This window comes from Scleropages formosus, chromosome 18 (genome assembly GCF_900964775.1).
Source record: "Scleropages formosus chromosome 18, fSclFor1.1, whole genome shotgun sequence".
NCBI lineage: Eukaryota > Metazoa > Chordata > Actinopteri > Osteoglossiformes > Osteoglossidae > Scleropages > Scleropages formosus.
In genome coordinates, this window is record NC_041823.1 from 4765110 (window position 1) to 4785038 (window position 19929).

At 48.3% G+C, this 19929-nt stretch overlaps 1 protein-coding gene across 2 annotated transcripts in view; it reads left to right on the plus strand.

Moving 5' to 3' along the window:
- Nucleotides 1–823: 823 nt before the first annotated feature.
- nr4a3 (nuclear receptor subfamily 4, group A, member 3) overlaps nucleotides 824–19929 on the plus strand; it is a 32580-nt gene continuing 13474 nt past the window's right edge. Inside the window, exons 1-4 of one of the 2 annotated variants that reach the window (XM_029246005.1) lie at nucleotides 824–992; nucleotides 4563–4721; nucleotides 9984–10849; nucleotides 18945–19074. In XM_029246005.1, the coding sequence (XP_029101838.1) occupies nucleotides 9986–10849; nucleotides 18945–19074 (994 nt within the window). In that variant the 5' untranslated portion in view covers nucleotides 824–992; nucleotides 4563–4721; nucleotides 9984–9985. Of the gene's footprint in view, nucleotides 993–4562; nucleotides 4722–5821; nucleotides 5904–9983; nucleotides 10850–18944; nucleotides 19075–19929 lie in introns of those variants that run through there. The other variant, XM_029246006.1, reaches the window with a different exon arrangement.

The window sequence follows — 19929 nt, forward strand, 5'->3', positions numbered from 1 at the left end:
ATCGACCGTGTTTGTAAACTAAAACGAATTGTGAATTAAAGGCAAAACGGAACTGTCCAAACACTGCAGGCGGGAAAAGTTATTTATTCTTGAAGAAAAAAGGGCAGTAAGTGATACACGTTCCCCAGCCAAAGACACTTACATTGTAGATGTGCTCAGTAGTTAATTCCCCTGCCTTTAAACTTTAGTGTTTATTAAACACTGGGGGAATATTAACTTAAGTCTCTCCCGAAAGCTGCACTGAATTCATTTCATCATGTCCCAAAACGAGCGTTCCTTTTCTTCTCGCAAAGTAAACTGCCAGTGCGCGAGTTTTATGCAAAGGATCTTCATTTACCTACATGCTCGGACACTGGGGAATAGCGAAGAACAAGAAGTGCTTGGATTTGCGATGAAACTTTCGAGCCGAACAAAGTCGCTCGCTACATAACCCCTCTACGGTTTATTTAACCTTTTTTTGCCCGCGCGCCTACAATTTTTTTCCAGAAACTTCACCGCACACCAGAAGACCAACCGCCCCCTCTGGCACCGCGCGGAAAAGAGACTCATGTGTCTACTGTAAGGGCGAGCTCGCCGGGCCGCGCGCCGCGGCCGGTGACGTCACCCGTCCCATGGCGTCACATTGACGTCTCGCATACCAGGCGCCGTGTGCGCAGCGCAGACACATAAAATGTGCTATTAGAGTTTTCCCCTCGCAGAGCTGCGCACATAAACAAAGGCACATTGCGGCTCGCGGCGCATCGTGAGCCGTCCGTGGCACCGGAGGAGGATCCTTATTCTCTCTTTAGAATTAAATGCGAAAAGTAAAAGCAAATAAAAAAATAAAATCTGTCACTACATCCACAAGTACTGCTGCGACTGTAACAGCCTTTTCAGCGGATTTTTTTCTTCGAATTTTAATTTTTGCTTTTTAAATGACAATGCTGGAAATCTACAGGAAACTTTAAGGGGGTTTAAATCACATGTAAAGACGGAACCGCCACAGCAAGCAAGTACGTATGAATGTGTTTTTATATGTTTTTTTGGGGGGGGATGAAATGTGTGTGCTGGACCTTATTCGAAACAAGCCGGTGTATTGCGATATAATACGTGTGTGTGTATGTGTATATAATGTATGTGTGTCTGTATGTGTTTTTAATTGTTGTTGATCCGCCGCTCGCCGGCGACTTATTTAAAAATTGCTCCGTGAAAGTTTGCGCTGCCTTGGATGCAGGGACCTGTTGAATGTGTCGGATGGTAATATAGGCAGGAATAAGAGGACAGAGAAGCACTTTGATTTTACTCCCGATGCCCTCAATGGAGGAGAAAAAGAGCAGAGACGGGGGGAAGAAAAAAGAGGTATCATATTCTTTGTGGTTGTCATGGAAATGGGATGCTGTAGAAATAGAGGCGCGAGACGGAACAGTGAAACAAAGTTGACTTTTCTCACAGTTATTTACCAATCAGACATCCACGGTGGGTATATTTCAGCCCCCCACCCCCCCGAATGCTGCGCCCCGGATTGCCGTTATTATAATTATTACTAATTTTTACCGACGCCGGTGGAGCTTGGTTCTGGATTTGACACTTTGGGCTGCTGCATCTTCCTTCCCCGGCACGTGCGTGCAGAATGTCAAAGGCAAAAGAAAAGGGGGGGGGGGGGATGTATCATTCATTGACATTCATTATATCACGATATCACGCGGGACTGTCGTAGGACAGTCGGGCTCATGACTTACTGAGAATGTATGCGTGTGTGTGCGCGCGCGCGGCATGTGGCGCTAATGATGTACCGTGTGTGGTGCGAACGGGCTCCGATCTAAATGTTTACTGAGAGCCGCGCACGTGCGTTTCGATCGGCACCTCATCCACGTTCCGCTTTGTGTCCTTTCAATACCCTTTATTTCATTCCTGTAAATATGATTTGCGTTTCGGGCTCCTTCCTGCGTGTCACCGCCGCTGCTCTTATTATGTTATTCCTCCTCCTGTATGAAGTCCAGTTTATTCCTCCACGTGCGGAGCTTCGACCTGAAGGACATCAGCCGGATACTTTTTAGTTTTAGTATCGGAGTGAAATGATGATAATTGTGGACAGTGACGCATGTGGAACATCTGTGTCCCGAACCGAAGCCTCCGCTTCTCGTATCGCCAGCTGATACAATACCGGGCTTTATAAAGTGAAAAGCTGTCTTTTAAAAGGCCGGATTGTAAGAAAAGTCTTATTGTTACGAGGAACTGAGTGTGTTTTTGGGGCAGGATGAAGTTTGGCTTCGCTTCCGGATACTTTGAAAGTGAATTAATAGGGAATCGCCGAGCTGTTGAGCTCTTTTTCCGACACAGAACAATGTGACACTTTAGAGATTAAAAAAAAAAAAACTGAAGAAATATAAGTACATTATTCTTTATTATAGGACTTGATCCGTGCGCGAGGTCCCGTGGGCTTTGCGTTATTTCTTTTTATTTATTTTTTTTTTTAGAAAAGGCCTGGAGAAATTACTTTTATTCCTCATTTTCCTTTCCCGTGTGTGTGTGTGTTTTTTTTTTTGAGATTATCACTGGTCGTGTCACTTACATATAAGCCCTAAAACATGCTTTGTGTGTCTCGCGCGCGCACACACACACACACACACACACACACCCTTCTTTGGACAGGTTGGACCCCCTCGGCTGATTTACTGTACAGCTGATCTTTTTTTTTTTTTGTTCTTGGTTTGTTTGCCAGGACGACTTTCAGTCTGTGTGTGTGTGTGTGTGTGTGTGTGTGTGTGTGTTTTTGCAGCGAGGGGCCGGAGCCCCTCGCAAGGTGCGTGTTTAGAAGACCACTCACCGTTCTCTAGGTAACCAGTGCTGAGATGAGCAGAGAGACACTGTTGCGGATCTATGTACTGGGAGAAGAGACACGGTAAATCAGTGGTAAAACATGCGCAACACGGACACGGGCCACTGCACGCGCACATCTTCTCAAGTCAGGATGAGTTTGGTGAGGAAGGACTCGCGTGGATCCTTTACCACGAGAAAGGACCGACTGGGTGTCTCTGCTGCCCTTTTCCTTCCCCGCTTTCTGTGCGAAGCTCCCGGTTGAAAGCAATTTGACACTAAAATTATTGTTATGATCGTTGCTGCTGCTGCTGTTATGGTTGTTGATTATAAGGATTTTTAAAAAGTGAGAGTAAATACAAAATAGTCCAGTGCGGCTTACAATGTTATATTGGCTACAGTAAATCAGTGCCCGTGACGGTACAATGTATCAATCACATGGTAACACTGTCCGATGGAGTACAGTACAGTACTGCGGGAAACACTGTATCAACGCTCCAGAACATTCTACAGATATTGAGTACGAGTGTAAAATATGCAGGATTAAAAACAGATCGCTTGTGATAACCTGATAATATTTTTGCAATGATTTTTTTTATTATTATTTAACGGATCCAAAAAGTGACTTTAGTATTAATAAAGCTGTGCTGTATATTTTTTTAAAAAAATTTCAGTTATTTTGGCCAGTGTGGAAAATGATGGAAAATAGTTTCTGATAAGGGAAACGTTGTATCGATGTGCGTGTACCGTGGTAGAGCTGGAAATGATGTGGTACATGTACCCTGTCCACGCTGGAAACGGGGGTTGCGGCGACGAGCGCAGATAGGGGGCGCTACACCCCTTTAAATAGGCCGCTGTGGGGCGATATTCTGTATTTCGGAGTTACACTCCAAGGGCTCGGGACACTTTCATTTTACCCACAACAACTCAGGTGAATATGAGGAAAAAGCAAAAGAGCCGCGAGCTTCAGATCGGAGAATCGACTGTCTTCTGCAACTTGACATATTTTACTTTGTTTTCTTATTTTTCACTTAATTCCATTATGAAGCATATTTTTTGGGGACGTGTCGTTATTCTTGTCCTTCGCGTTCGTGACTGATTTTCTAGCACACGTGTGTCGATATAACTCCTGCAGATAATAATATAACATTATATTTTCTTTTGCATTTTCCGGTGTAGTTTATCGCTGTGTGCCTTGTGGCATATTTTAGATTTTTCGAAATTTAAAAATATTTATGTGCATTGTTTGAAGTTATTTTCCTTCACTGGAAATGCAGTTTTTCGCTGTAATTTTGACGAATAATATTTATTGTGATTCACGTGCAATTCGGGCACTTCCACTGAAAGTCACAAAACGAAATAAATATAATTTTACATTTTCTCCGTTTCAGTTTTGTTTTATTTCATTTTGACTTATTTATCTTCGGGAGCGAATTTTGATTTTGTTCCAGCGTTTTAGAGCTTAAATTTCTTTATTGATTTACATATCTTTTCCCGTAAATATTCTGTTCAGAACCCAAGTACTGCTGTATTATTTTAACATGTAGTAGGGTGTTTATTGTTTATGATAATGTTTATTATTGTTTATACTTTTAATAATCAATGGATACGTGGTATTATATACGTATGCTTAAGTAATATTCACTATAATAATTGTACAGCACCTCACTGTTCAGTCCATATGGAAATATGATTTTTTTTGTTGTTTGTTTTGTCTGGGAGTGAAGTTTGTTCACAGTGTTTTGTGTCGGACCCGTGTCCCTCAGGCCCCGGTTCGGAAGAGCGCCCCCAGTCGAGCTCTGAGACCCGGCCGTCGGACAGTCCCGCTACCGAGGCTACCACCGCCGGAGGAGCCTCGACTCACCACCTCGTCCCCGGAGCGCAGAGCAAAGCAAGCACAATTCAGCGAGCAAAATACCAGCCAGGTAACCAGGTCGCTCTCTGTAACGCGCGCACACACACACACACACATACACACACACACACACACACACACACACACACACACACACACACAAAAAAAAAAAAAAAAAACCCCCCTCACACGTCATGTTCATTCAAAGAGCCAGAAGACCCGACTTGGCCATTTTAACTGATCCTCATAATTTTGTGAATGACTTTCTTTCTCCTTTTGATTCCTTAATTCACGTGCGCGCGACACCTAGTATCTGATGCCCCAAAAAGCCCGAACAAAAGTAACACAGAAATATGATGTTATTTTTAAATGTACAATCTTCAGCACTCCCTGGCTGGCGTCTCGATAATACTGTGCCGCTTATGCAGTAGTTTTAAAACTGTATTTTATGCTTCGTTTCCCATGTTCATTCATTTGCATCTTAGCATTTTATTTGTGCATCATTATTACTTATGGAAATTGTTAGAAAATAATTGCAGTTGAAGCACTGACTCTCGGCATGTAAACTGATATTAAATTGTGCCATCGGAGTAAAGGTGATCTCTCAGATAAATAGAATTTATTCTACTACAAAAAGCAGAAAATGACTTATAGGCTGTGGAGAATGGTTCGTGCAATATTACAGGAAACTTATTTATAAGGCTCTAGCACAGTGTATGTTTACCAGTCTGATCACTGGATGAGATGTATAGTAATAAAGTGCTCATCCTACAGTGTGAAGGATGAGGACATGATGATAAGTGTCCATCAGGATGACAGGATCCACGGGGAGGGGGGGGGGGGGGGGGTCCCATTTGAAGACATGCAGCTCATACAATAAGCAGAACTGCCCCTGAACAGGCTGTTCTTTCAGTGGGATTCACACACTTCCCTCTTTATGCTTCGTCATCTAACTGTAATTTCTGCCATGTCTTAGAGCTGGTTTTCAAACCCCGCAGAAGTGACTTTGAGAGTGTACCACATGTTAAAGTGTGTGTGTGCGTGCGCGCGTGTGTGCATTGTGTGCTTGGTTGAGAGTGTTAACCACCCAATTTGTGAAACAGTTTGACTTGCAGTTTTCATCAGAATGTCTTGTGTATTTACACCTGCAATCCATCTTTTGTTTGGTAGATCAATGGCATTGTGACAATGAGCAGGCGCGCGCACTTTTTGGAACAGCTGCATTTTCTCCATGTAAAATGCACACCTCGAGGTCAGAGACTGCTTCGGCTCTCAGCTCCATCCGCTTCCTTAATCATTTTGAAAGCTTGTGTCTGCAGCATTTTTGTTCTTTCATGAGGTGTCTGTTCTGTGTTTGCTGTTTAACAGTAATCCTCTATGCACTCTTCATATGCATATTAATATATATGTATATATATATATATATGGATGGACATCTGGAAATGTTTGCAAGCCATAGTCATGCTTAGGATACAGAGGAAAAGAAATTATGACCCTAAAACGGGAGTTGAGACATTTTGTTGTGCAGGGGGCCCAGTTTTCTTGGTCTAATTTTTAATTCAGGATCCTGCGTGTAGTTAATCTGCTAAGGACCGGTTGTGTGGCGTGTGATGCGGTTGGGTGTTATCATTTGTGCCTCTGACACACGCTGGTGTGTGCTTTGTATGGGTTTTAGAGACAGGTTCGACTTTTGTTTTTCCTTTTCTATCTGTGGAAGGCCAGTGAAAGTGTTTTGATTTTTTTTTTCTTTCCTTTTCGTTCTTCACCGCGAGATCAGTCATGTGAGAGGGCCGCTGGTTCCCGCTTCCTTCTCTGGTATGAACTTCTTCGCCGGGGATCAGTAAAATATGATTTGCGAGGGGTCGGAGGCTGCAGATTAAACAGATGGAATTGCTGTACCTCCACTCCTGGCTGCTGGCGTTTCATTTTCCGTGCGTGTGTTAGGTCGACGCTCCTTAGAGTGGCGATTCTACACGTTCTACAAGCAGGATTTTTTTTTTTTTTTTCTGTTTTAGTTTTTTAAAGGTATGCGTTGTGAAGAAAGACTGTTTTCTCAATCATTACCTTCAGGAAAAAAAAATCACATCTCTCACTTCAGTATAAATGTACTTTAAATTCGGACAATCCCATATTTTTGATCCAGATTACTCCCGTTGCTCTTAAAGAATGTGGTGCTGTGATTTGATAATTAAGAAATATATTTTCCTTTGACCCGTCTATGAGACGCAGGGAAACTCGAGATGTCCTTATACAGCTGGCTCTTGCGTGGCTGTGTCCACCGAACGTGACATCACAGAACTGGGGCAAAAAGTAGAGCCGCGACGAGCGCTCCGTGACATCCTCGTAACACGGCCGCAGAACACACTCGCCAGAGGTTAAGCAGTGAGAGACCGTGTGCCTTTTTTGCGAAAGTGGTAGATATGTCAGCGATGTCGTGTGACTTAGTCAGAGTTCTCTTCTCGGGTGGGGGATGGTCGAGAGGAGGCGACTGGGACATGTTTCACCCCAAAAGGAAGCGCCGGCCAGCATCGCGGGCCTTCGCCGCCAACCACGCCATGATGTCACCACCTCACGGGCTCTCCCCGCGCACCCACCCCTTTCCAGAGCGAGTGGGCGATGAGGGGCAGAGCCGGCCTTGCCGGGCGCGGCCTCTTTCGTCAGAGAAAGTTTGACTCACTTCACACTCTGTCCCCTCTCCGAGAACGTCTTTATGTCCCCTCGGCTCGGCAGCGTTTCCGAACACGGCCTTAGGAATTCAGGTGCGATCGCGTAATCGCGAGCGACGCGAAGACACTTTCGAACAAACGATTAAACCGAAACGCTGGATCTGCTACGAGAGCCGGAATGTAATTCAGAATCATTTTCTGTTGATGCCTCACTGACTGCAGGAAGTGATCCCTGTAAAAAATTTTTTTAGAAAACTAAACTAATTGTCACTTAAATTTATGCAATCGTTGTTGGGCTGGTTTTATAACAATTTTCTCTTTTAAATGAATTTCAGCTGAGGTTAAATAAATGAGTATATAAACAAAACGCTGGTACATGGTGAGCGTGTGGTTTTGAGAGAGGGTTAGAAAGCAGGGCACGCTCCATCTGAGCACCGCGGCGCGCATTGCTGATACGTGTCTCATTTTATTACGCAAACATTACGTGGAATAAGGATGGTTACGGGCACGCCGGAGGGGAAACTCGTTTCGACGGCGTCAACGGGACGCACGTCGTGTTGACAGTTCCTCAGAGGAGAGGGACAAGCGCGCACACACTCACACACACTCGCAAATACACACACGGTGAGCGAGTACGCACCCGTATGTGCACACACACGCACACACACCTACTTCATAACTTGCTCCGCATGATATTAAGCGCTAGATGAAGTAGTTGGTACACCGTCAACCGCCGCATGTGACTTTTCTGACGAGGGCGACCGTGCCGTTTCACCAGTTCCCTGCTATACCTACAACAAAAACAATTTGACCCTCACCGTAAAACGGCTTGGCACTCTCAAAGCGTGTTGAAATCGAACAAAGACGAAACTTCCGAAATGTTTCGTGACGCCAGTTTCACGCGACATTTTAAAGGTTGGGCCACAGCGTGTGAATATATTCAAAAAACTCTGCAGGAAAGACTGTCATTTCATCTGTGGTATTTAAAAAAAAAAAAAAAAAACAACAGGGCAGATAAATTAGAATTATATTTAAAGATAAGGGGAGCGACAGCGGGTCCTCGGACTTGGGGACGTCGCGCTGCCTCTCGCTGGCGGTTCATCCTGTGGCTTCGGGGTTAAGTGCCTGCAGCGAGCGCCCGCAGGGTCCCGCAGAAGTGGCCCCTTAAGTAACGAGGCTCGGCCGAGCTCCTCTGCACCACCCGTGCGCGTCCTTTACGTTTTTTTTTTCATCTCCCGACTCGCCACGGGTCACACCCAGGCTCGGCGTTTGCCGCCGCGTGAGCACGCGGTCGCACGCGGCTTGTGTGCAAACCAGTGAGCTTTTCGCTAGCATTACACCGGCCGAGGGGCCCCCTTTGGCGCGGCTCACGGCTCACGGGTCGACGGATCGGGGGCCGACAGCCTGGGGATTGACAGCTCGCCTTTGAGCTTTCACATCCTGTTTGCAAACACATTTGCCGCAGAACTTAGCTGCGATGCGCGCGCTCAGCTTGCACGGGACACTTTTCCTGGCAGTCGACAGAAGGGCCCCTCCCTGGCACACTTTGCACTTTTGCTATCGCAGCTCTCGTGTTTTTGGTCCCGGTATGGGTTTCAGGTCTTCAGGAGCGAATGTGTTGGTTGTGAACAGTTGAAAGAAACATGATGATATCTGCAAATGTATCTGTGGAATGGGGGGTAGCTTCAGGCTAGCGCGCACACCCCCGAGCTCTGGACGATTAGCGGGCCTGCTTTCGCCCGCCCAGAGCATCGTGGGGTCCGCAGCGAGCATCGATTAAGATTTCACGAGTGCATAGAGTCGGGGGGATGACTGGTTCCTTCGCCCGCGACGTCCCTCGCTGTCTTATGCAAAATGTCATTATGCAGCCGATTGCGGTTAACACCGCATTGCATTATGGGGAATATTTCTGAATGGTTTTGCGCCAGAGTGCGACCAGCTCAAACAACTCCTTTTAGAAGCGGTTGTAAAATTTTTTTTTTTTTTTTTAGCACTTTTACCTCTCCGAACAATGACGGGGAGAAATATTTTTCAACCGCGTGCTGAAATATTTCACACCCTTCCACCAATTTTCAGTTCACGGTTGCACTTTGCCGCAAAACGGTGAAGAAGGGAGGTGTCAACGTGGCCCGCATGGCTGGCGTCTTGATGGCAGGGGGCCTCCGACACGTTGCGCCTGGTTCTGGGTGAAGTTCGTGAGGACCACTTGGACGCTTCTCCACACCTCTGTCACAACACTGTGCTCTGCATCTGAGTAACTAACCGCTCCCCCCCCCCACCCCCCGCCAGGGAGGTGTCTAACCTACTCCTCTTACTAAGTACTAATGCGGTCAGAGAATCTCACAAATCTCACCAATCTGCACAGGCTTGATGAAGACCTTTGATTTTTGTTTGCGCACGGTAATTTGCGTGTGTCCGTGTGTGTGTGTGTGTGTGTGTGTGTGTGTGTGTGTGTGTGTGTGTGTGTGTGTGTGTGCGTGAGTGTGTATAAATGCCAGGCGACTGGCAGTCACGATTACCGATGGCATTTTGGCTGGTGTCGTGGTTCAGTGCATGTTGAGGTTTTCATTGTTCTGTGGTATTGAAGTGATTCCCCCCCCCCCTCGGGTGTCTCACTCTCTCAACGACGGCCCCCTCCCTTCCTTTCCTTCTGCGTGTGCTTGCAGATATGCCCTGTGTGCAGGCCCAGTATGGCCCCTCCCCTCCCGGTTCCAGCTACACCAGTCAGACCTTCACCTATCCCGGGGAGTACAGCTCTGACATGATGAACCCGGACTACACCAAGCTGGGCATGGACCTGGGAGGGGGCGAGATCTCGGCCGCGGCGGCCACCACCTCGCTACCCAGCTTCAACGTCTTCGTCGAAGGCAGCTACGAGCCCAAATCCTCCTGCCTGTACCAGGTGCCGACTCCAAGGGCACTGATCAAGAAGGAGGAGGAGCCCTACCCACCGCCGCAGCTGCCCCTGTCGCAGACCGAGGAGGCCATGCCCAGCACCTCCATGTACTTTAAACAATCACCCCCCTCCACCCCCACCACCCCTGGCTTACCAGGCCAGCCGGGGACCTCCTTCCTTTGGGATGACCCACACAGCCTGCCCCCAGTCCCCTCCACGTGCATGGCCTCCAGCTCCCTCATGGAGTCAGGGTCCCTGAAATCCCCCCGTTTCCCCCACTTCTTTGAGCAGTCCCCTCCGCACGGTGGCTACGAACAGGGCCTGGGCATGCCGCTCCGCTCGGAGCGACCGCCGTCCTCCTCTTCCTCCGCCCCAGCCTCCACCTCGGCCTCCGGCGTCCAGCACCCTCCCGGTCTGGAGGCGCACATGTACCCGCTTCACGTGGGCAAGGCGGGCAGCCTGCACTTCCGTCCGCTGGGCATGGGGCCCTGTCCATCCCTGCTGGGGGAGAGCGGTCTGCCGTCGCCGCCCGGACGCCCCAGCTCGGGGGAGGGCACCTGCGCGGTCTGCGGGGATAACGCTGCCTGCCAGCACTACGGCGTGCGCACCTGCGAGGGCTGCAAGGGATTCTTCAAGGTAAGAGCGATGCTTCCTCGCTTCTCGGGCCTCCGGCTCGAACCCGCCGCACGGGCGGGGGGGGGGGGACACTTGCTGCGCTCCCAGCTGGTTCACACACTCGCCGGTTTTCATGTCGGGATGCAGTCCGCAGCAGTGACTCAAGGCTAACGTAAAGCAGCACTTTTTTTGCTGTATGTTATGAGCAAAGTGACCCGAAATATTTCATACGGATGCTGGTTTCCATCACGGCACTGGAGGTCAGGACTTGAGGACCGCGGGGTACCCGCGTTCAGGAGCGGCCTTCGAAGGAGCGTGCCCTTCTCAGGGGTGTGTCTTGAAACTGAAGGGGGTTGGGGTAGCGAGGGGATGTAAAGCAGAGCAACTCTCCCAGCCTGTGAGCCAGGCTGTAGGGATAAGGAATACTTCTGCCGAGCCGCAGTTGTTCTGTGAGCCGACATCATTGTAAAAAAAAAAAAAAAAAAAAAGCAGGAGGGGGAGGCCAGCCGAACCCGGTGCTTTCAAGCAGAGACTCATCAAGGGCTCTCACAAATCCTCTGAGCTGCGGCCCTGGACTCGAGTGGTTGCCACGGCGCTGGCGAGGCCGTTTCCCTCAGAAACCGGCGAACCCGAGAGAAGCGGCGCGGCAGCGGCGCGTAGTAAAAACGCCAGGACTCTGCACCGCGGCCAGAAAGCGCCACCTTCCACGGTGTCACCGGCGAGAGGCTTTCAGCGTGGCAGGCAAACGCCAGCAAAAGCTTCTTTTATGGTATAAATAGACTTGGCTCGCTGACGCGCCTGCTGGAAACTCGCTGGAAATGTGGTGAAATTTGTATTATGGGGGGATTTGTATTGCTTTGTTCTTGGAACGGGCCGCTCACACGGTGACGCCTTACTGTTCCTTACCGCATCCGTCCCATCGTGGTAAATGGTGGCGCTCCGGTTCTCCTCGAAAAGACCTGTACGTTCATGCAGTTATTCCCAAAATTATAGTTGCAGTGTGTACAGAATACCCCCAACATGGGCGCTTTCTCTCTGTTCTCAGTTAAAATAAGCAACCGGTATCAATCAGTCTGAACACACATATACTGATGGTTTCAACTGTATTCGATGTCACTTTCAAAACAGTCATCGTATATCAAAGCACCATTATAAAATTAGCAGATGTTCCTTTCTTCAACAAGCGTGGTTTCTATAGGACCAGTTTCTTTTCTGCAATAACTAACCAGAAAGTAGTGATTTTACTCATAAAGTTTTTGTAACTTCCTCTTTATATATAAATCCATACATATATTTTAAATATATACATATATAATAAAACTGAGTGGATGGACTGGGTTATGGGAACAATCATGTTTTAGATGTCATTAAACACTGGACACAAAATACTATTTTTTAAAGATTTCTTCAGAAAAATATTACATATTCAAATATTAATTGATTTCACGTTCCAAGCTTTCCCGATGGGTGTCATTGCCCATAAAACCATTATCACCGAAGCCCAAATTCAATTTAAACCATGCTAAGAGTTGGTAGCATAACAACGTAATAGACTGACACCCGAAATAATATATGGAAATACCTTGTTATTCGTTTAATAATTCCGCTAGTGTATTTTGACAGGGCAAAATTTCCTTAAGCCACTTTCGAACATTTTATTTTGTTAAAAAAAAAAGCGCAAGCAAAAAGATAATTGAATAACGCCTGTGGTCTGGCAAAATAAATTAGGCCTCTTTTCAATTAGTTTCACAATTTGTTTTTATTTAGTAATTAATAAAAGCAGGGCGGCTGGTGGGCCCGGGGCTTCTGTGTCTATTACAGTAATCCAGCGTGTCAGAGACACAGCTTGTCAACACTTGAAACATCTGCCGCCCCCCCCCGGCCCGCGCGAGGGCCGGGAATTACAAGCCGAATGTTCGCGGCGTGCCGGAGAAAAACGTTAAAATCCCCACCGACTCACCTGAGCTCGAAGCTGTGTCTCGCCGGTGCCGCCGAGCGAGTGCACAGGCGCTGATTTAATGATGCGCCGCAGCTCACGTTAATCTGCTGAAAGGTGCATAAATTAGGCGGGTTGAGTGCAGTCAGTTGGACGCTCGAGCCCCTTCCGCCGCGCATAGAGGGACGCGGCCTGTTTGTTTTGCGAGCGCAACGCGCCGTTGTTAATTTCCCTCGCTGAAATTAATTTCGTTCCTGCATTATTTTTGATATTCCTCTCTTCTAATGGAATATTCATTAATGTCTTCAGAATTCACCAAATGAAATTCAGGATTCGGTTTTTGTCTCGTTTCGATTCAATTTACGGTGTTTTCGCCGAGCGGTTCTTTCAAATTAGATTTTTAAATAACATTAGCGGGACCTTCGTGGGCAGTCCCAGTTGTAATAATTCAATAATAACTTTCTCTTCTTAATTCACTTACAAGTTGCGATGTTCTCCATTACGTGGTCGAAAATATGATGCTTTTTATTAGATCTTTGCTACGGAATCGCACCATCCCTACGCACATTTCCTTGCGTTTCGTTGCACTGATTTGGAGTGAGACATACTCTGGCAAACGAAATAACTTTCCAGCCATGGGTTAAGGAGTCGCTTTCAGATTTTCCCCATTTACCCCATCGTTTTCGGAACCGTTTTCGACATCCCTGCACGGTTCACCGTTGCGTGTCCAAGCTTGAGCCTTCAGCTTCAAGCTGCTTTTACTCTGAATGCCAGGGGCCGCTCGCGCCGTCACCTGCGAGGTCATTTGGTGAGCCGTAGCCAGACGCGGTATCCGCGAACGTGCGGCCCGGTACCACGGTAAAGCCCGAAATAGATCTGCGAAACAGATATGAGAGCATGCGCCACAAAAATGCAGCACGGAGCAAACGCCTTGAGATGGTTTCGCAAACACAAACACGAACTTGATCCGGATTGAAAAAACACACTGTTTGTAAGAGAAGCCAATTCTGCATTGAATACGATCGTAACATTTCCGACGTAAACGGCACATTTTCAATGCCTTTCGGTGGAGGTTCTTTCCTCTCCCATCCTGATTCGCACTACTGAGCGCTCGCCCTTCGCGCTGCCAAAATGACAGGGCGGAACTGCTCTTACCCTCTTCTCACCTGGAAGCGGGAGGTGTGCATTTAAAAAAGACACTAAACGACCCGAAAAGAACCTTGGACAAGTAAGGAAGGAAGCGATTGCTGTAAGCAACGTCCAGCTAGGCTGGGAAAGAAAAAAACGGGATCTAGAAACGGGTCACGAGGGGCGGCGATCGGCAGCGCGGCCCGAGCGAGCCGAATGCACCTAAAGTTAACCCTCGGTGCTCTCGGTCGGCCAATTAAAACTGACCCACTTCCTCATCCTCAGAAAAAAAAGAAGAAGAAAAAACAGGAAAATTGGAAGTGCCCGAGCAGTTTTAATTAGAAGGAGGCCGGCGGTGACTGGCAGTCACACAGCCTGTGGAGAGCCGGGCGTCTGATGGCCACTGATTAGGGGTGGAGAGAGGGAGGGGAGGGGAGGGGAGGGGCGGGATGGCACGGGAGGGGGGCGGTCCCTGAAGGCTTTTAATTTCAGCCCAGGCTATTAGCACATGTTACATGTCATGAATCTGCTTCTGCTGACCCCTCCGGACCCCCGGGAGCACGGGGGGTGGGGTGGGGTGGGGTGGGGGAGGGGAGACTGGCTGCTGAGCCGAGCGCTGTGTGTGTGTTCACATAAAACTAGAGAAGGGCCGGGTTAGGAGCCACGCGTCGCGATCTCCGCTTGAAACTTTTTCGCTCTTGCGCCCCCCCCCCCCGCACGTCCACGGACTCGACCCTCCGCCGCGTCCGGGTTCGGGCAGAGCCGTCCTGGGATCGCCGACCGCATCCGCAGGCCTCGGTGCCACAAACAGTACCATTATTGTCATCGAAACGGGAGGCTTCGCTTTTCCTAGAGACTGTTGCGCGAAACCGCCCCCCCCATCTTGTTCCCTCCTCGTTCGAGTCGAGAATTTTGTTTAAAGGTGGCCTCGGCGACATGTTTCTTACGGCTGCTGCTCAAATAAAAAACAGGCCTCGTTTTACCTCGCGTGGTTTCCTGGGAATGGCTGCGTTATTAGACCTTTCGCTTCGCTTCGACGGCACTGAACCGACTCTGATCGTGTGACATTTGTGAACGTCGCTGCACGGACGGGGTAGGACGGGGTAGGATGTCCGCCTTCGCCTGCCGTGAATACGCTCCAGAAGTGAGGATCGGTGCAGTAGCCTGTGACTGAAGGAGCCCTGTTTTAATTCGGTTCCCTCATATGCTGCTTAATTAGTTCCTGTGGTCTGAGGTTAAAAGGTGGCCTTCCTACCTGCAGGATCCCGCCTGTTTTATTGAGTGTTTATTTTTCTTAAAAGACCAACCGGTGCTGTCGTTTTGTGTCCGACGCGGGGTATGTCGACGCATTCATTTATGAGCGTGGCAGGGGAGTCGTTCGAACGTGTTTGTGACAGTCCCTGTAAAGCCAGTTCCGCTCGACTGCGATCGGCCCCTTTTGAACGCCCCACGGGGGCTTTGGAGAGAGAAGACAACAAATTATAGGGTAAGGAAACAAATGGGGGGGCGGGAAGGGTGGGGTTTGAAACGCTGTGACGGCATCCCGTCCGTCAGGTTCGGCGTCGAAAACCCCGATGCCTTCCCGAGACAGAGGCTTGCCGACGTCTGTCGAACCCGACGGGGCGGTCCATCGTTTGTGCAAAACGAAGAGGGTCGTGGTGGGGACAGGACGCAGCCGCTGTGGGCGCCAACGTGCATTGAGCTCCTCGAGTTCCCCATTTCGCGTGAGCTGTAGTTCTCACACCAATTCTCCAGTCCGGTCATATTTTGACAAAAACATCGAGGTCCGGTTTGTTTTGGGTTTGACATTTCAGCAGTCGGAAGTGTTGGCAAAAAAAAAAGAAAAAAAATCACCGCCTGTAATTTCACCACATCACGGCTGCGATGAGCAACAACGTCCGAGAGCACATTTGCACACAGCATTAAGTGCCCGGCGTAAAAGCATATTGCACCGCATTGACCGTATTTGTCAGGAAAGTACCAGAAGACGGCATGAGAATAATGAGCCGATCGCTCAGCACCTTTTGCCAAAATAGAACATATTCGTTTTGTTCGTCGCACTCTCGTCCTTTTGATGAGGTCACAAGTTGTGTCGCGTTCATTAAATTCGCTTTAATCCCATTTTTGCGTCGCCCTGGGAAGCTTAGCAAGGAATGCAAATGAAAGTACAAAAGGCACCGAGACGTCCGACAATGAACCCTGAGCGGCAAGAGCCGAGATTTTGAAGAGCAGGTTTATGCCGGCACAGCGAAACACGGGCCTGTTCGATACTCGATACAGTGCTGGTTATCTAACCTCGTGGGCGCTGCTGTCCGAATCGAACGATGCCATCGGCAGGTTGACGGGCCAGATAATCGGATCGGCGCAGCACGGCAGCCCTGTCGAGAGCTCTGCCCGTCCAGGAAAATGTCTTCGGCGAAAGCGAGACGTTTCCACTCGCGTGCGGCAGGAGCAGACGGGGTGGCAGGTGGAGCCGGGCCGAAGCTGGATCCGTCTTCTAGATCCGCCTCGAACGACCGTTAATGCGTGGCCCCCGGAGGACAGAGCTCGTCCCCACGTGGGGACCACCCCGGAGCCTTTTAGCGGGGATGCGCGGACCCCGAGCGTTCTCCCAGACGTACGAACCGAGATGCGGTCCCTCCGGCCGACGGGAGGAGCAGGCCACGCGGTCGCATCCGCTTGAAATGCACCTTGGGATCAATAGGACGCGATGCCGTTGAGTCACACGGGGGAGGTTTCCTCTCGTTATCTGTGTAAATGCTAAACGTTCACGTCAATAATCTCGCACGGCTCCTTGGGCAAACTTTCATTATTCATAAAATGCCCCAGGACTTTCGCTCACGACAGACTAACGGCAGAGTGGATATTGATACGGGAGCAGCAATATTTTCATAATCTTCACTTTCGCTCTGTGTCACAATGCCGTGAAAACGTTGCAATATTCTGCTCGTTTCGGCTCAGCTTTGCTAGAACGTGTACATCTATGAGCTGTTTTCCCCTTGGGACAAGGTGCGAGTGTGCGACTTGAGATGTCAAGCATTTATTGAAAGGCTTTATTCTGCGAAAGAAAAATGTCAGTGGTGTGCATTTACTTAACAAGAAAACATTCATTTGCTTTCTGTCTTTTTTTTTTTAATACAAAGCAGCATTTGGACCATTAAAGAAAAATGCAGACAAACCAAAGAGGCAGCTTATTATAACCACCAAGGCATCTGTCTTAACATGGTCTAAATTGTTTTTGAAAGTGCTTTTTTCTTACATTTCACTTTAATTTTAGTGACTGCCAATCTCAGCTTCCACAAGTTACTAAATAAATGTAATTATTCACTTTTTCTGATTAAACAGTTCTCGATACGGGGAGCAGATACTATGGGGCAAAAGATTAAAAACACCCCCGAATGTGGGCATAACGCATCTTTCGCATGCTGCAAAACATTTATTAACTGAAGTGATACATATATCCCACGTGCTGCATGTCGGTGTTAACAAAACTTTTGACTCGGTCTGGACCGAAAACAGTCTTCCCCGCTGATCAGATTTAAAGCGCTTAATATTCACAACTGAGAATAATGAATGCATTAAAGTAAGATATGACACAGCTTACCTATTTGTACAATTTGAGAAGGATACAGTGATTTGTGATGAGCTGGAATATGATGTTTAGAGTCCCAATGAACGTAATGTAATCCGATATGCCGGTGATCCCCCGACCTACAAAACCCTGGTCCATAATACTAGATCAGGATACATGGAGTGAATGCAAAATATCAGATAAAGGTGGAAAGATGCATAACAGTAACAGTAAATCACGCCATTTTCAGATACATGAAGCCTCTTCCATTGCTTCCATGGATAACGGGCGTAGAAAAGTGGAAGCGCGTCTAAACCACGGATGTGTAATATAGAGACAATTTAACCAAAATAGGATCCCATCCTTCAGAGTTTACCCTCATTACTTCCATCTGTGGCTTCATTTCCTTCCTGAGGGTGAGAATCACATAGTAATTGCTTGTTTATTAATCTCCCATGGAAAGGAACACGTGAGGCAGGATTTCCTGAAATTACGTTAATTTATTTTCATGCGTATCAAACGGACACTGTACCTCTCACACACCTGACCGAATGGACACTGCGATTTCCCCTTTTACTTTATTTTATTGCATTATTCTACTTCCATCGGCCTTGATCGTCCATTGCTCACCCCTTTGACGATGCTGTGAGCCTAAGAGAAGCCAAGGGGTATAACACTGTACTTTCACTGCCCTAGTAGTTTTATCGTCAGATGATCTGTGAAGGTCGCTATTAAGTCACTCATATTTCATTAAAATTTAACTATTATTAATGTCCATGCAGTAATTTTTTTGCTGCATAGTTAAAAAACTTATTTAAACAGGAAGTACGGACATCAGCCCCAGGCCTTCGTTGTCATCGTATTTTTGATTTCTGTTTAACTCCGTTTTTCAGGCCTTTACGCATCTGAAGGATTATTCTCCATTCTTGTCCTTGCGTGAATGAGCAGTGCATGCGGGATTCAGTTAACTTCTCATGTTTTACTGCTGATGCACAAAAAAAAAGGAAAAATGGTGGCAACTGCAAGTGCATCCAGACCGTTTTGATTTCATTTTAATAAGGTCAGTAATAATCGCGGGGAGCCAGCCAAGGAGAAAACAGTTCCCGAAGGCACAATTGGGAGGCGAGACCCGCAAAGCCCCGCAGGAGTTACGAGACGACCCCACGGTTTCACAAACAATCTGATCACGCGGCCGGCACGGCCTGTCTCGCGGGACGGGCCTCGGCACGCTTCGCGCACTGATCTTCATTGTCAGTGGCCGGCGCTAATAAAATTGTCCCTCCTGCGGGCGAGCATGTTAGGAAATTAATTTCATCTAATTATATTGATGGCACCGTAGCTTTTCACATTGTAATTAAAATCTGACCTGCAAGCTTCTTTTTAATTCTTTCCAGGGGAAAAAAGCTAATACAATTAAATAAATAAAGTGTTTGCTTTGCTCATTGTTTCCCTCCCCTCCCTCCGTCATTGTCTTCCCTTAGAGAACCGTACAGAAGAATGCCAAGTACGTCTGTTTGGCCAGTAAAAACTGCCCGGTGGACAAGAGGAGACGCAATCGCTGCCAATACTGCCGCTTTCAGAAGTGTCTGAGCGTGGGCATGGTGAAGGAAGGTGAGACAGCCGGCACCGTTTCCCTCCCAGATCAACCCTTGCGGCAGAACTCGGTTCGACCGCAAACATGACCCTGGGGCCTCAAACCAATTTCCTACACCGCATGTAAATGTCCTTATTTCATATGCCCAATTTCCAGCCAATCACAGGACGCCTCTGCATGTGACCTTCGGCTGTACCCTCATTTAGACGGAGAGAGGAATGGAAGCCTTAATATTGTCCGGCCTCCTGCAGAAGCCAGCTTCACCTAATGAGTACCCCCTCCACCAGCACTAGCAGCGGTAGCAGCGGAGCTCGTGTCCATTACTGTTCTGTCACGCCAGAGCACACCGGCACTTCCTGCGCACGCTAATCATCCCTCCAAAGCGCTAATCATCAGCGGCGGCGCCGCTAATGACCCAACCTATTGTGGTGTCACAGGCACTGGGTCCAGAACCGGCAGGCGTGTAATTTGCCTGCTCATCGTGCGACATCCTGCGCGCTCTCGACGACGTGCTTGTCGCTCAAGACGACCGGCCGGTAGAGACGGCATCACGGGTCCCGTCCGCAGGGACTGCGTTCTCAGTCTTCCTTTCTTTAAACCAGACACCTAAATAGCCTTCGTGTCCATCGGCATTTGAGTGTCCAATATGAAATGTCGACATTAGTCCGATCGTTGCTAATGACGCGCGAGGTCAGGTCTCAGATCGGCGCTGGCACGCCGCTATCCCGACTGGCGGGTTCTGCCGTTGCGAGCCATGAAGTGGCACATAAGCGCCCTCTACTGGTCCGGAGCTTCCTGGACCTTCCCGGTCCTTAGCACGGCGGCGAAGGGTCTCGGGCTGCTCTGCACGTCGCTTTTGTCTCGGTACGAGA